The 15,899-nt window shown below is 38.9% G+C and overlaps 1 protein-coding gene across 1 annotated transcript in view; it reads right to left on the reverse strand.

Annotated features, from left to right (window-relative positions):
* The window catches only part of SVEP1 (sushi, von Willebrand factor type A, EGF and pentraxin domain containing 1), a 126,766-nt gene that overhangs the window by 60,854 nt on the left and 50,013 nt on the right, over positions 1 to 15,899 (reverse strand). The window contains exons 6-14 of the mRNA XM_049794922.1: positions 14,710 to 14,889; positions 10,210 to 10,407; positions 7,713 to 7,831; positions 6,160 to 6,289; positions 5,400 to 5,507; positions 5,043 to 5,174; positions 4,083 to 4,277; positions 2,894 to 3,015; positions 750 to 858 (exon numbers count right to left, since the gene is read on the reverse strand). Of these exons, the coding sequence (XP_049650879.1) occupies positions 750 to 858; positions 2,894 to 3,015; positions 4,083 to 4,277; positions 5,043 to 5,174; positions 5,400 to 5,507; positions 6,160 to 6,289; positions 7,713 to 7,831; positions 10,210 to 10,407; positions 14,710 to 14,889 (1,293 nt within the window). The remainder of the gene's footprint in view (positions 1 to 749; positions 859 to 2,893; positions 3,016 to 4,082; positions 4,278 to 5,042; positions 5,175 to 5,399; positions 5,508 to 6,159; positions 6,290 to 7,712; positions 7,832 to 10,209; positions 10,408 to 14,709; positions 14,890 to 15,899) is intronic.

The following is a 15,899-nucleotide window of genomic DNA, read 5'->3' on the forward strand; positions in this document are numbered from 1 at the left end:
ACAAAGTATGTATTCTGATGTTGATTTGCCAAAATATCTCATGCTAAGATAGGTAATGTAAGTTACCTGTTTTTAGCCTTTCTGCTCTGAGCACCCCCATGGGACTCAGAAATGCCAAGGACAACAGCAGTACAACATGGACACTAACCTGTTCAAAAATGGACTGAAATGACAACTTACTTGGCATAAAGAAAAATGGTAACAATCACTAGAACTGTCACAGCTTTCATTCTGATATAACTGCAGTCATCCTGCAAAATCTGCCCTTGCATACAGGAAGTCATTTCACAGCTAATGGGCAAACTTAAGCTTGTATAGCTTTACACTGAGCGTTCTGTGCTGATCTGAACCAGCATCAAGGATGCTCCTCATTTTTTTAACAATCTCCAGAACCATCAATTGTACTTTTTCAGTATTTTGGTGAAACCGTATGCTTTTAAAAAGTTGCTTTCTTCAAGGCCAGCCAAGCAGGTTTGTAGGACTCTGTCTGTGTGTGCTTTTTTCCCCCTCCCCATCATGAGGCATCTCAGTAAACTTTTCCTCTACATTATATAGGAAGCAGTATTAAAACCAGACAGCAAACACTTCCATAATATTGTTATAAAACCTATTAGTAATTGCTTAGTATCTTAAGAGCTCTATAGTTAATTTTTAAAAATATCTCACACAATACACTGTGTACTTCAGAACAAAAGGTATTGAGCTGCATTAAACCTGGATGGCTAAGAAGCTATGCAATCAGTAATTACCAATGGCAAATCCATTTTCATAATCGTAATTATATTCCAAGCAATGTTTCTGTGTCTGATCTTCCAATCTGCAGTCAATATCATCAACGTCATTACAGAATGATGGGACCTTCCAACATAAAGAAGAAAAACATTAAAAAATAAAACCATATAGCCTCCTCCTCCCCTGACTTATAAAAACTTCTAGTTACAATCTAAAGCACTGGTCCTGCCAGTGACACTAGATTTCCCCTTTTATGTCTCTCATAACCTTGGCAAACACTGCTCAAAGAAGTATGGTCTATTGAGACACCTGGGAAATAAGAGGGCAACTTGTAGGCATACAAGCTGTTTGTTATAGAAGATCTTTTTTATAAGAGAAGATGTCCATTCAGTTAACCACTCTTGCATGTGAAATCCCAAAATACAGAAACAAGTCCAGGCTTGTTTCTCCCTGCTGAAGATGACAGGAGAGCTCCCACCTTTGAAAACATCTGTAGTTTTTCCAGCTATATAACTTGTAATTCTGTCAGGTTTACAACAATGCTGTCACTTTGTTTCTAGCTTTCAAACCTTGTTTCTTAATATCCACCTCTCCCTACCCATGGAAAGGACTCATACATTCCACTGAGACTTCAGAGGACAGGGAAAATCATTTGAGAAGGACAGAAACCACGCAACAGAAAACTTGACAGAAACCTTTCTGGTACTGTTGATTTCTTCTCTCCACAAAAGCAGCGGAGATTAGATAAGAATAGATGAATGCATGATTTTTGATAAAACCTGTATTTTTTGCTTTTTCCAGGAAGGTTTCAAGCAAGTTGGGCTCTAGGTTGTCTTTTGGAATTGCTTTGCTTTGTCCATATCAGTTTTCATTGGAAAGATGGGTCCTACTGATTCCTCCCATTTTCAGGTCTCTGCTAGAATTTCAAATTCTTGGGAATAAGAACAGGCATATTCAAAACAGCTTTTTTGACTGTTTTCCCAGATTGTTGCATTTTGATGTAATCGCCTGGGCAGGTCACTAAGCATTTGTTCCTTATTATCTTTTGTTTGCTGATAGTAACGCTCTAAGCACTGGAACCTAGTGGTAGCTGGCTCTTAGGGGAAAAGAACAGAAATAAAACCAGCCAAGATTTCTCTACTGGAAGAGAACAAACCTGAAGCAAGGCAAGACAGCAACAGATATTTAGGTCCAAGTGTCAGAGATTGCATGAAGTGTTATGTAAGTTTTCAGCCATTTGACAAGGGCTACTGACATACATTGCAAAGTTGCAGGAGTTTGTCCATTAGCTGTATGTGCTGATAATGCTTTTTAGTTAGTACAGAAGCTTTTAGCATACAGGCCTTGTCCTACAAAAAAATCTGTAAATGCCCAGTGTGTTCTTCTGGCACAATGCTATCCCACTAGGCCTGGACATCCACTCCTGAGACCACAATTCAAAGTCCTGCTGCTTCTACTTTGTAGCTGAGGACAGACTTGTGGCTTAAGAGGGGAAATTGTGATACTGAAGTGGAAAGCAAGAGACACAGTAGAAAAGGAACATGCTGCCCCTTCAAGTTCAGTGCGTTGCATTCTTAATGATAAGAGTGAGAACTCAGCAACTCAAGAAATCTGAGCAAATTATTTAAATCACTAGTACTGGATTTAAGTGCCTGGACTTAGGCACTAAATGTGAAATTTATCTATTTTTCTACATGGATATTCATTTATATTATATGGATATATGTTATACATATTCTATATGAAATATATTTTATATTATTTATATTTATACATTCATATTATTAGAATGTATTTTATAATCACATCCGACTTTCAAAAAGAACCCTGAAGTTAGGTGACAATTGACTAGGGTTTTCAAAACTGCACAGGTTCTCTTTCGAAGCCTACTGAAAATCTTTGAGTGCCTGGACCCTAAGCTACTTGGAAACTTCTATAAACTCTGTCCTGTGTAACTCCACATTGAAGACTGAACTGAATTACATTAAAATGCTAGTGAATCTTCTTTATTTTTAAAGGAGACTTGTCATCTTCTGAAAAAGCACAAATTTCCTTTATGGGTTTCTGTTGTATTTTCCTAGTATCAAATTAGCTGGGAAAAGTAACAATGAGGTACATTTTTTAAAAAGTATGTAAAAAGAAGCAGTATTTACTAACCCACCATTTTACCAAGCGCAGTCTGGAATGCATCAGTAAAGCTATTTAGAAGATTGTTGTCATCACATTGTGTTGCTCTGTAAAGCATCTCAAAGGATTTGAACCCATGGTTTGCAAAACGATTTACTGAAAAATGTTGGAGAAATAAACTTTTAGTGGTCAGCGCAAGAGTTTCAGAGCTAAAAGCAAGGTTGTTCAGGCTAAAACTGGAATACACTAAGCTAAGAAGCATTGTCTTTAAAACAGCAATCTAAATTCCCAGTGTTGTACACATGAAAACGGATCACTCGTACTTCAGCCAATGCAGTTGAATTGGCAGGCATCAAATTTATTGGGAAAGCTAACAAACATTAAAAAAAGTTGTGTCATTTATTTCAGCGTTTCCTTAATGGAAGAAATCTGTGAGCTGTCAATTAAACTCCCTACTTACTTTTTACTGAGAGAGAAGCAATAAATATTAGAAGTCCCATTACTAATGCTGGTAGGCTAAATATGAAAAATTCTCATCCAGAATCTAAGCAAATCAAAGTTCCTAAGTGTCCAAGTTATGGATTTTGAATTGATAAGATAGCTCTGAAACATAACTCTCATTTGCTCATACCTAAACACTGCTCGTTTGCTGAAACCAAGAAATCCACTCTGATGGAAGTGGATGCAACATGGTGCCAAGATAGGCTTCACATGTAGCTTTAATACATTTGTTATTAAAATGTCACCAAAGCTGGGAAATTCCACAGCTGAAGTTTTGCATGTGTTCATCTCAAAGAAAATACATAAATGCTTCATATTTGGTGATAATCAGATATGTAAGTACAGCATGCAGTGTGCATTTGGATCAGTAAGCTGCAAATACTGTTGAAATTCCTATTGAAAAGACAGTGTTTGTAAACAAACTGTTTCAAATACCAGTTCAAAATAATGACAGACCTTGTCTACTTTGCCATCTTTGCTATTTTGTGATTCCCAGATTCAAATTCACTGCTATTTTTGTGTTTTAGACAGCTTCTGAAATAACACATTTAGGGACTTCCAGGCATTCTTTCATAATATTTGTAACAATTTGGAGGCAGAGGACAAAGAAGATTCATTACCCTTGAATAGAAGTCACAATTTCTAAAATATTTTCATTTACTTCCTCATTAAACATAGTGTTTGATGAATTGCAGATTCATTTTAGTAACAGTAAGACTTACAAGAGCAGCCAGGCCACTCTGCAGAGTAAGGCGGCTTCCAGACACCATCCTCATATGCACAATAGTAGTTTTCACTTGATCCTTCTGAAAAACTATAACCCTCTGCACAGTGCAATGTGCAATTAACTCCTGCTTCATCTGATGTGCATGTAAAATCACCATTCACAGGCTCAAAGGAGATTTCGCAGGGAGAACCTATGAAAAATACAAAGTTTTGTATGTTGATGAATGTGGTGATGTAAGCAAGCACACAGGAAAATAGTACTCATAGGATTTCTAAAAGTACTTAGTATCAACCTGATCTTGCCTCTGTTAAGTCTGTGGAAGTATTATTTGGTAATTCCATAAAGGCAGGGTCAAGCTACTGCTAAGCTGTTATCAAACTGTGCCACTGGAATTTGAAATGCAGAAAAATGAAGACTTAAAAAAATTTGTGATACATATGAGAATTTAAAAAACTCAGAAATGCAAGACCCAAACCCTTCTATACTTCTTCTGCAAAGCTGCATGCTCAAGCATGTACTTACTAAAATAATACAAAACGTTAAACTAAATTTGTAGATCATTACAGAAATATTTCCATAAAGTTTTCCTTTTTAAGTATGGATTTGAAGACTTCAGTAACATCTATTAATTCATTTCATGTGGTAACTGTCACTGAGAAAAAAATGGATTACCTTAAGTTTTAATCCTTAATGAATCATAATTCCAGTGCTTTTACACCTAATTTGAAGTTATAGGACCAAATTCACTGCTGTGGTTCTTCAGTCTTAGACAATTTATTCATTGGTACTAACAAATAAAATATCCTGACTGCCTTCAAGTTACTCCAACACAAAATGGGAGTAACTAGAAGGAAAAGTGGAGACTATATGAAAAAGTGGAGTAGCATTGCATTCTTTATGATATTCAGTTAAAACAATGCCGTACACTCCTGACCAGAAGATTAAGACAACAAACCTTTGATGATAATGTGGATCTCACATGTCCTGTTATTGCCAGAGGGATCCACAGCTGTGTACTGAACTGTTGTTTCTCCTTTCGGAAAGAGATCCCCAGGTGCATGACTCCTAGTAACAGTCAGTGGAGCACCTAGGAGAGTTAAAAGACAAACTAAAACATCAATGAGTAAAAGAGGGTTGCTCACACTATTGATAAATGGAGAAGGAAATGGCAGCACGTCTTCCAAATTATATGTTCTTAAAAGTAAATAAGTAAAAAAACCCTCAAAAAATTCTAAACTCCAAGGGATCAAGAGTGAACAGGTTGGAGTTCCCTAGCCTTCCACTGTGCATGTTTTGGGGTGCACTATCTCACCTGAATTGTCTGAAAATTGTGGTTCTTCCCATGTCACTGGATACTCATTCTCCACTGCTTCCATGGGTGGTGGAGACCTGCATCTGTCAATTACAGGAGGTTCTGTATCTGCAGAATTTGAACGGATGGCATGACATTAGCTTACTGAACTGCTGCCACACTCAAATGAAATCTATAATCAGAAGAAGTCAGGCAAACAGCAGTTTTAAGTTCACATCAGAAGATACAACAAGGTTAGGTGCACACTTGTAAGGTTCTGCAACTGGTAGATGCTGAGGGAATGGACAAGACTAATTCTTCCGCTGAACTCATGGTTTCTGCATTCTGTCTGATTTCTACGGAGCAAACCTTGTTTAACAGGACTGCTGAATAACACAACTGTCTGACAGAAATATTTGAACAATGATTTGCATCAGCAGTGTGCAGAAACCTTGGAAATTTTGTTGGGAAAGGAAAAAAAAAAAGATGAAGGCAATAAGTGACAACACAATAAAGCATTTAATCTGTCAGTATGAGGAGAAATCTTAACATTCAGAATGAACAAAAGACCAAAACACCACCCAAACTGAACAATAGGGAGCAACGACTGCACACTATGCAAACTGTGACCCATGATCAGAAAAGCTTATGGAGATGATATTACTCCTGGGCTTATACCTGCACACATAAAGGCCACAGTGACTCACAGACTCTTTCTGCACAAAATTAGAAGGTTTCAACCATGACAGTCTCTTGCCCAGTGATTTTTATCAGCACTTACCAATAACCTTGACACTGAATGTACAGCTTGCCTCATTGCCAGACTTATCGGCTGCTGTGTAAGTAATGGCAACTTCACCAATTGGGAGAAGAAACGGTGGTATGAAAGCTGGGGTAACGTGAACTGAGACCTTTTATAGGAAAACACTTGTTATTTAAAAAACAAAGCTGGTTAGTAATCATGATATTCATGTTTCAAGAAATGGCCACAAAATGGTACCCTCAATGTCAAGCTTACTCATTCCTAAAGCAAACAGTCTCTTCAAGTAATGAGGCCGACTTCGTAACAGAGTACTCTGTTGCCCTTCTCAAGATTGCCTTCTTTATAGCAACAGAGATTTACTCAGTCAGGGCTTGGACCCTGACCTGCTGCAGTTTACTGCTGTGCATTAAGAAAACTCAAGACTCATTTGCCTCACTGTACTGAACACACACTATGCCAGCTCAGAACCTGCTTTGTCTGCAGTTCAGCTCTCCAGCTGCAAGGGCAGCAGACTTGGGAGATGAGTGGAGCAGACAGTTGTGGGCTGTAAGTACTTACATATCCAGCTTTAATCTACATATGTTTATGAGTCAATAGCTCACAGACGCTTCAAAACATTCTGGTGTGGCAAAGGAACCCTGCATTTGGAGTAAATGACACTTACACGCTGTCTATGGCTCTTTCATATGGGTTAGAAATGTCTTACGGAACTTCTCTTCAAAAGAACTGGTTTCATGTGAACAAAGCAGTTAATCTGACAACCGTGCTTTCACAAACCAGTTACAACTAAGAGCTAAGGCACTTGACTTCTATAATGAATGACCCTGTGTCAGCAGAGCTACAGTACCTGACCACGGCTGTGTGAACTTATACCTCTTTTATTGGGATAGTTCACAGTTTCCAAGTGCAAAAAATTCCTGTGTTTGCAGCAAATTAAAAGCATGCACACAGAGTCACTATTCCTCTGCTGACTCATGATAAAACATTCAGTTGCTGTAACTTGATCATGTCTGAGTCTGTAGGGAACATTACTCTTTATGAAATGGCTCTGGAATAAGTTTTCCTTTTAACTCCATTTTCAGATCTCTGATACCCATAGTAGCCAAAGGCTCATATCTGAACCTTGCATTGGATAGGAAAATGAGATTTTTCTTTCTCACTTGGGAAGCTGAAACGAGTTTTTACTTATCACAGTGTGTTCTTGCTAGCCTTTTAGATTAATGAACTGGTTTGCTTCCTTCTGAGAAGAGTTTATTAAACTTCTTCACATTCTAAGAGCTCATTTTTAAAGCAGCTGTCTCCATCTTATAAACAAGGGCACATTCTTTCTTTTGACCACATAAATTAACCATATGAGATTTCATGCACTTAAACACCATGCAGAGTCCTGTGACTGCATAACCCTAACCAAGACAGAAAATGCTAAGTTCTCAAGATACAAACTTTTCAGAAGATTTTTCTTCTACTCCTTTTTTATCAGAAGAAATAAATTCTAGTGGATCATAAAACCAATTTGAAACAGCTAGCTATAGAAAGACTGCCTCCAGTCAAATGTATAGATTTTAACTTGCCTCATCGCCAGAGTTATCCTCAGCTGTTGGCACCTGCCAGCTGATATTAGCAGAGTTATGATGTTCCAGAGTCTCAGTCTCAATATTTTCTGGACAGTGGATCCGAGGAGCTTCAATATCTGATCCAGAAGAAGACAAACTGGTTTTATATGTGGGATTATAGAAATAAAACCTCTAGAATGGTTAGACTTCAACTTGTTATAATCACTGGTTTCTGTGCTGCCTGGAATATAAATCCACATGTTTTTGCAAACTTCCTGTCTCTGTCCCTTTTTAATTCTTGCGTACAGGCTTACATATAAACAGTAAATTCTCCAGGGGAAGGGACTATTTTTTTGCTGTATTTTTGTACATCACGGAGCATAATGAGACTCTGGTTTCCACATGCAACCATTCAAGAAATGAATAAGACAGAATGAATTTGTTTCTCTTATTGTTCATCCATTCATTACACACATATACTCATTAAGAAGGAATGGCTTCTCTATCCTTTCACTGCCCACAGGCATGACACATACAGATGAAAACACTTCTTTCTGATAATCAGTGACTTAAAAAAAAAAAGTATTTGTGACATGATATATATACTACAAACAAGACAGTAGTGACTCTCAAATTCCCTGGAGCATGGTGTGCAACCAACTTGAAAAGAAACAATGGCAAGATTTCTGGCTCCAGCTCCTGGAAATGTTCCTTAATGAACTCCTGCTACAAATTATTATGTAGGACAAATGGAGTCTTCTTCTGACATATGTGACAATGCTGGATGGTTTCAAAGGACTGGTGGTACAATATGGGTAACGACACCACCAACATTTAAGCCTCAAGTTTCTCTGACAAAGTACTTCTTCAGTTCCCTGGCACAGGGCCTCCCAAAACATTTGTGGTCAGGTTATTTTATTGCTGTAGTGTTGTTTGATAAATGGTCTCTAGACTCATGAGACAAGGACACATTCAGCTCTCAACTCATCTATACCCAGGAGGCTTTAAAACAACTCAGAACTGATAGCATTTATATTTTTATTACTAAATAGTTCCAGTAAAGACATAACTCAGGCAATTAAACCTCTGTAATTAAAAGTACAAAGCAATAAATACAAGTGATTTTGCCTTTCTCTGAACTCATTCTGATGAAAACTTTATTAGAAGTGCACTCTTTTAAATAATTACCAGTTATGGTTCACACTCCCCTGACCACAGCCTTCAGGCTGATGCAAATTCCATTTAAAAGTGAAATTCTGTAAAAAGACTAATAAGTAAGTCAGAAAGAAAATGGCTATTTTGAACTGGCCAGATATGTTGGCAGCAAAATAGAGAGGGACAATAAGAATGAAAGCAATTGAAATGCAACTGTTCATTTTTACTACAGAGGAATAACCTTCAGAGTTTCTTGGTGCCTCTTATTTTATGGTTTTATGTACTCATAATATCTAAAAGCTTGAACCCAAGCCATGCTGCTTTATCTTGATCCAAACACTTCAGCTTGTAGCCTTGTGCTAGGATCCTCAAATATTAAAAATTGTGGTTTGGCACAGGTTTATACAAAAGATTCAGAGAAACCATGTGGTACATCACAGAGTGGGAAATAATACTTTCAAAGAGAGGGATAAAATCTTCCTGGCCATTACAGAGAAAAAAATTCCCACCTCAGTGTCTGTAGTGACCTGGCATGATTACTGTTCTTTAATTCAGTGGCTGGAGAGGGCCCCAGTTTGGGATGGAATTGTTAGTTCTAGGAGCACAATAGTTCATGAAGAGGTAAATAGCATATTCCCAGACAAACTCCACTTTTGCTTGTATCCTCCTATAATCCGAAGCCAAACTCCTTCCAACTCAGCGTGCATGTGTGTAAGGGAATAAATCACCTAACATTTCTAGAAGAGGTGGGTAAACATGGCAGAACCATACTCAAATGCATGTAACCATCTTCTGCCCACCTTTATACTCTGTGCACTTGTGTCAGCCAATGCTGGCCTTAACACTGTTGCTCAGAGCATGTCAATAGCCATAGTCAGTTCAAAGACAATGAAAATGAACCAACCCTCTGTAGTCTGTCTATCAGGCAGGGTTTACAGAGTGTTTACAGTCTTGCTCTGACTACAGGGCTTACATAAACATGTGCTAAACCAGTAACAGTAACAAGTTATTTAGTCTATTGTTAGGAAGCTTTCACTTCTACTTTGAAATTTTGAATTTACCAGCACACCAGGCCTTTTAGCAGGCAGCTTCCTGACAACATCCTGAGATGGATCCCAGGAGAGACAGCAGATGATGAGCACTGTAAGATGGCACTCAAGCAACCTCTGAACTCCACATTTTTATTACAAACTACAGGTAGTTCTGACAGCCAAGCTATAATGGTACAGGCCACACTTCTTACAGACTGTTTAAATCATGCTTTCCCCAGTTCAAACCTGTACTCACACAGTTACTTGCTGTGTGCTTCCCTTCAATGCTGCACATGCATACACAGAAACGATTTTGTGTTGGTCTCTACCTTTACACAGAGCGTCCTTGATGTTTGCACTCCATCTCCCAAATGAAAGGCACCTTAGCTCCTCTCTAGCTCCAGACAAGATGAATCCTTGGGGACAGCTCAGCCGGCACACAGTCCCAGAAATGGCAGGCTCCAGCCCACATCTGGGAGGGAGAACTGTTACACCTGCTGGTTTCTGGAGGATGGGGCAATGCATTTCTACAAGAGACCAGTAGGACATGTCTTTTAAATGACATATATGAAGTATATGTTCAAAAAAATCTGCAAATAAAGTCATAATGCAACTCAGAGGAAACATAAAATACACAGACATTTTAAGAGTCTGCATGAGATATGAGCGTATCAAACCAGTAAGACTTGCTGAAGCTTTGTACTCCAGTGCTGACTGAAGTAAACAGCACCCAGGATATCAGGTCTTCTGCTTTCTTGCTCATGCTTGACTGGGACAGAAACACAGTATTTTTCATGTGGCTCCACTATATCTTACTCTGTTTTGTTTTCTTTTTTGTCTTTACAACGTCATCTTCCATGGTTGCTTTGTAACTGCATTCCCTTGCCTTCTATGGAAACCAGACCTTCATAGCAGAAAAGAGTTAATTTCTATCTGTTGCCTCCTACAGCTTTTACACTGTCTCTTGAAATAAAAATGAGAGAAGAGAAAGGATACCCTGCCACGAGCTCACTGTAGGTTAGGTACATAGCATGTGATTTTGCCTACTACATTCCAAACCGAATGAAATTTGGCTTGGTCTTGACCGTGTTCAAATGCAGACTTGGTGACCATAAGCTGCAGCTGACCTTCTCTGTAATGTCAGGAAGAGCTGATGGCTGCTTAAAGGCTTAAAATGGAAGTTTTGAACTATTTTATTACTAGAATTCACTACAAATTCTGAAGACCATTCACATCAAAGTGTAAACTTCCAAAAACCACAATGTGTGCAAACAGATTCAATTGTCACAAAAGCTTTATTCATTTTTGAGCTGTTGTTTTTACCATGTGAGGCAAGGAATGTTATTTTTACTTCAAACATGGAGGAATTAACAAACAGGGCAAGCAGGGGTGTCCCATGAATGGCGTCCATAGACTTTCAGTAATGTTTCTTACAACAGACAATAGACAAACGCACAAGAAAAATGCTTCATTATTTATAGCCAATGAGAAGCCTTGTAGCTCATTAGCTAGTCAGTAAGAAAGCAGACAGGTCTTTCCATAAAGGGCACCCAAATTAACAACCCAACCCAGCCACAGAAGGGAAAGCTCTGTTCATCCCTTAGCAATCCCTTAATGACACAGAAGTGATTCACATTCAGAACGCTTCATATCCCTTTCCTCTCCTCTCCCAAAATATGCAGTAAGTAACTAAAAACTGGTTCTTCTGCATGAGATAAAATTTAAAGAGTTTAAGTGTCCTAAGTATTTCCTGCCTTTAAACCCTCAATACTGAAATCATGTTTAAAGTCCAAACAATTAATAACCACACTTCATTTCAACAGGATGCAAAGATCAAAAACGTTAACACTTTTGTTCACTTCAGGCAGACACTGTTGGCTATGCAATGTAAAACAACTTCATCAGAAGAAAAACCCCCAACCCTAACTTTTGGTTGCTCACCACAGGAAGTTAACTGACAAACAGCAGAAAGATCAGAAATTGGAAAAAAAATGTTTGAAAAGACAAGCTAAAAGCATTAAAATGTATACTACTCAGGGAACAAGTAGAAGACAGGCTGTGAAATGCATAAGCATGAAAAGCAGAGAAAACTGCAGCTCTTCGGGAAGCACTAACAGCTCTCCTGATTGAGACGCTTCCAACTATACTAGCAAAATCCTAGTAGAGCACAGTCCTGAAACATCTGACAAACATTCAGGATAACCTTTGGTGTATCTAGCCCGAGGGAATCTCTTTTAAGTAGGACAGGTTTTTACGAGGAAAAAACCCACCTGTAATAGTGTTGTTTAGCTTTTTTATCTCTGCTCAATTCCAGAATTTGATCAAGCTGACCCAGGAAGTCTGGACTTCATGAGGAAAAAGAGCAATATCCATGATATTAGCAATATGGATAGAGAATTAAAAGAGAGAGAGGAAAAAAGTACTTCTAAGGAGAGACAAGAAATTGCTTTTGTCTGCAACTGCCTGTGGTGAACCACAACACTGTATTATAATTCTTAACATCAAGAGGAACTTCAATATAGTAACAAAACAAAAGATTACCAGGAAATCGCGCCTTTTTCCTTCAACCCCTTTGTAAACACAATGTTTCAGGGAAAGAATTGGCCAACTGCAATTACAAGTGTGGCGTAGTAATTCTGTCAACACTAGGTGGCATCAACACCCTGGATGCCATCTGTATTTTCACCTTTCTTCACTAAACCTTGAACAAAGCAAGGAGAAGAGCATCTTGCAAAATTCATTAAATTTAACGTGCTGGATATTTATCTTTTGCCAACTGGGAAGGAAACACAAGACTCTGGAATTTTTTTTTTTCAAATTGGACAAATGACAAAGCTTCCCTTTTCAGCAATATTTTGTTTGTAAGCCATCTATAATACATGTAACCTACTCAAAAGTAACTAATTGCTAACAGCACCTTTCATGAAAAACATAAATATTTAAAACATATGCAATAGTCAAATTTGAATTAACTTCCAGTCTCTTGGAAAAAGATGCGTATGACAACAGACCTCACAGAAGTGACTGTAAACAATCCAGGCCACGTTATAGTACAGTGTCAGTTATGGTTACAGGTGGTTGTAGTACAGCCTCAGAGCTAACTTTTAAATATGATAAACTTTGCACTGATGTGAACCCGAACTGAAAAGCATTCAGAAAACGAGCTAGGAGAGCACCCCGAGGTCCAAGAAATCTGTTTCAAGGTAGGAGACTGAGCCCAATTCCACTTCACTTTTCTAACAGAAGGGTAGGAAATTAATAAATCATCAATTACAAATGTCTAAATACAGTAGGATTTCCTGTATCTTTTATGCAGCGCATAATGAACAATATTTAGGAGCTATTCAGATGAAAAATAAATGGAGAATACCTCCATGATAATGATGAACATTCAGAACATGAGTACAAAGGGCAGTTTCTGAGGACGACACAGTATTAGTCTTCTGATTTGCATCCTTCCCCGAATAGAATTCCACACATCTATATTTGAACAAGGATCTCAGCAAGCTTGTTCTAAACACCAGTAACAAGAAGCAACACAGATGTCTTCCAGCTAACACTCTTCCCTCTGTGACAATCAAAGGTAACTTTTATACTGGATTTTCAGACTCAGCAAAAACAAGCTATTGCCATGGGTAATCCAGGAATGGAGGCAATATTGCATGGTGTGAAGAAATCTTCTGATACAGAGTAGAGCTGGATTTTAATAATCAAAATGCTAAGCTAGGAAGGATGAATTCAACTGATGAATACAATTAATCTTCCAATTATAATCTTCCAACAGGATTTCAGGGTCCCTTCTTTTGAAGTTAATTGAAGTTCTTCCACTGACTTCAACAGAAGAAAGATTAGGATCTCTTAACAAACTCTCTTGATAAATTAATACTTGTGGATTATTTTCATAATTTTAGACAACATATCTACAGTTAGAAATTTATTCTTGTCTCATGCAAAATCCACATTTTTAAGGCTGCAGTAGAACAGTAAAAAACAGCCACAGGTTCAAGCCAAGTCACCCTACTGGCATCACATTTACCAGTTCCCGGTGACATGTAGTTCACCCTGACTTTAGGGAGCACTGTATCAGCTTCTGAATTGCTGGACTTTAAGCTTGTGGGATTTTTTTGCAGTCTACCCTTAGAAGTGTTTCAACTGTTATTTCTTCTTCCTCTTACCTTTCTAAATTAATTTAATACCTGTCACTAGTCCTAAATGGTTACTTCTGAAATCTACAATCCATTATTTCTGGAACAGCAATATATGCTTACCTATCCCTGCACAGCTGGTGTGACCTCTGAATCCTGACTCAGAGGTGCTTGGTCCCTAACTTGCCTAAACTCTTATTTCCTACTGGGAGGTCAGCAAAAGTGACAACCACAACTACTAACTACATCTCTACTCGGCACTCACAGTGCCTGGCTCACATACCTTAGTCCTTGTCTGAAGGTCATCTTTAGCTTTAAGATGGTAACTCAAACCCCTGGTTCACATTTAATCTGTAGTATATGCTATAACTTGCATGTTTCCTACAACACATTGTGTTACAGTGTCTTAACACTCACCAGAAGTAACAACCTTTTAGTTATCAGCTGTCTGTGCTGGATTTCCATGATAATCTGTCAACTTTCTCCATTTACAAATTCCTTTGTCATTCCCCAACCCCTAAGACTTCTATAAAACATCCATAGACTAATCCTCATTCCTATCTTAGCTTCACCAGATATTAAAATAGGGAGAAGATATTAAAATAGGGAGAGTTTCTCACTCGTGACAGGATGTCAGAAAAGGCTGCAGTCTGACATGAACAGACAGCGTGATCAGATACCTACCCACACACTTTGGCTCCTTTGAATCCCACTGTGAGGTTCCCTGGCAGGTGAGTTTGCTGTTTCCTTCTATTTCATAGCCCTCATTGCAGGTCACAAAACATACTGTCTTATAGGAGATATCAGCTGTTGAACAATTAATGTGTCCATTTTCCGGAGCTCGAAGTTTGGGACATGTTCGAACTGCAAAGGCAAAAAAACCCACCAGTTCACTCTGCAGCACTGAGAATCAGTGGAGTTACACTAGTTTGCCCAGGTTTTCAGGGGTAGGACAGGTACTGGCTTGTGCACTAGTTACAGTAGTTTGTACAAATTTAGAGATTTGGGTTGGAAAAGGGCTGATTTTTTTCAAAGGCTTGATGCCTTCCTCTTCCTGAAACCAAGTCTTACATAGCATGTATGAGGTTGGGCACACACTTCGGAGCTCACCTAAGTTCTCATGTAAGTCCAGGCTAGCAAACTAACTGTGTTCAGAAATGTTCCTAGCCATTGAAGGCACCTGGCACACAGTGTGTAGCCTGTACTAGTAATGTCTGTAAACCTTCAAAAAAGGACAGCTGCAGGCAAATGGAATCCTGTGGAAAAGTGTGTGTCTTTGGAAGTTTCTAATCCCCCAGCCATGCCTGCGAGTTCTCTGGGAGATCTCCAACTGGCAGTCTCGTACAGGCTGAGTGCATGCCAGGGAAGAGCCTAAGAGCTTATTAACAGGGCAAATAACAGTGTCCCAGTGCTTGGGAACATTCTCAGGCACTCTGGAGTATATGTATTGATGTAGCCACAGACACATGTGAGCCTCCACATATCAGAAGAGCAGATATTCATCGGGGTGGGGGGGAGGGGGGGGAGAGAAGAAATACAAGGTATTCATGGACAATGGGACCATGAGAGAGGAAAAGGAAAAAAATCAGGCTGTTGCTGAGATCCTTTCAGGTGTTGGGCTCCCCATGGAGGCAGTCCTGGCTGCTGCTCAGCACAGAGGCCTTTCTCCTGCCTTGTCTCACAAACACTGCAAGCAGTGAGATGCCAAGGAGAATGCAGTCCTGTGCAGGATGTGTGTGCAGAAAGAGAAGTGGGGCATGGAGGGTGATCCTCAGATTGTCTTACGGCTTTGTTACTGAATCCTGATGCTGTAATTTAACACAAAGCTACATTGCAATTAAGACTGATCCCAGAAACAGCTGAGTGATAGTACA

The sequence above is a fragment of the Accipiter gentilis genome, chromosome Z (genome assembly GCF_929443795.1).
Source record: "Accipiter gentilis chromosome Z, bAccGen1.1, whole genome shotgun sequence".
Lineage (NCBI taxonomy): Eukaryota > Metazoa > Chordata > Aves > Accipitriformes > Accipitridae > Astur > Astur gentilis.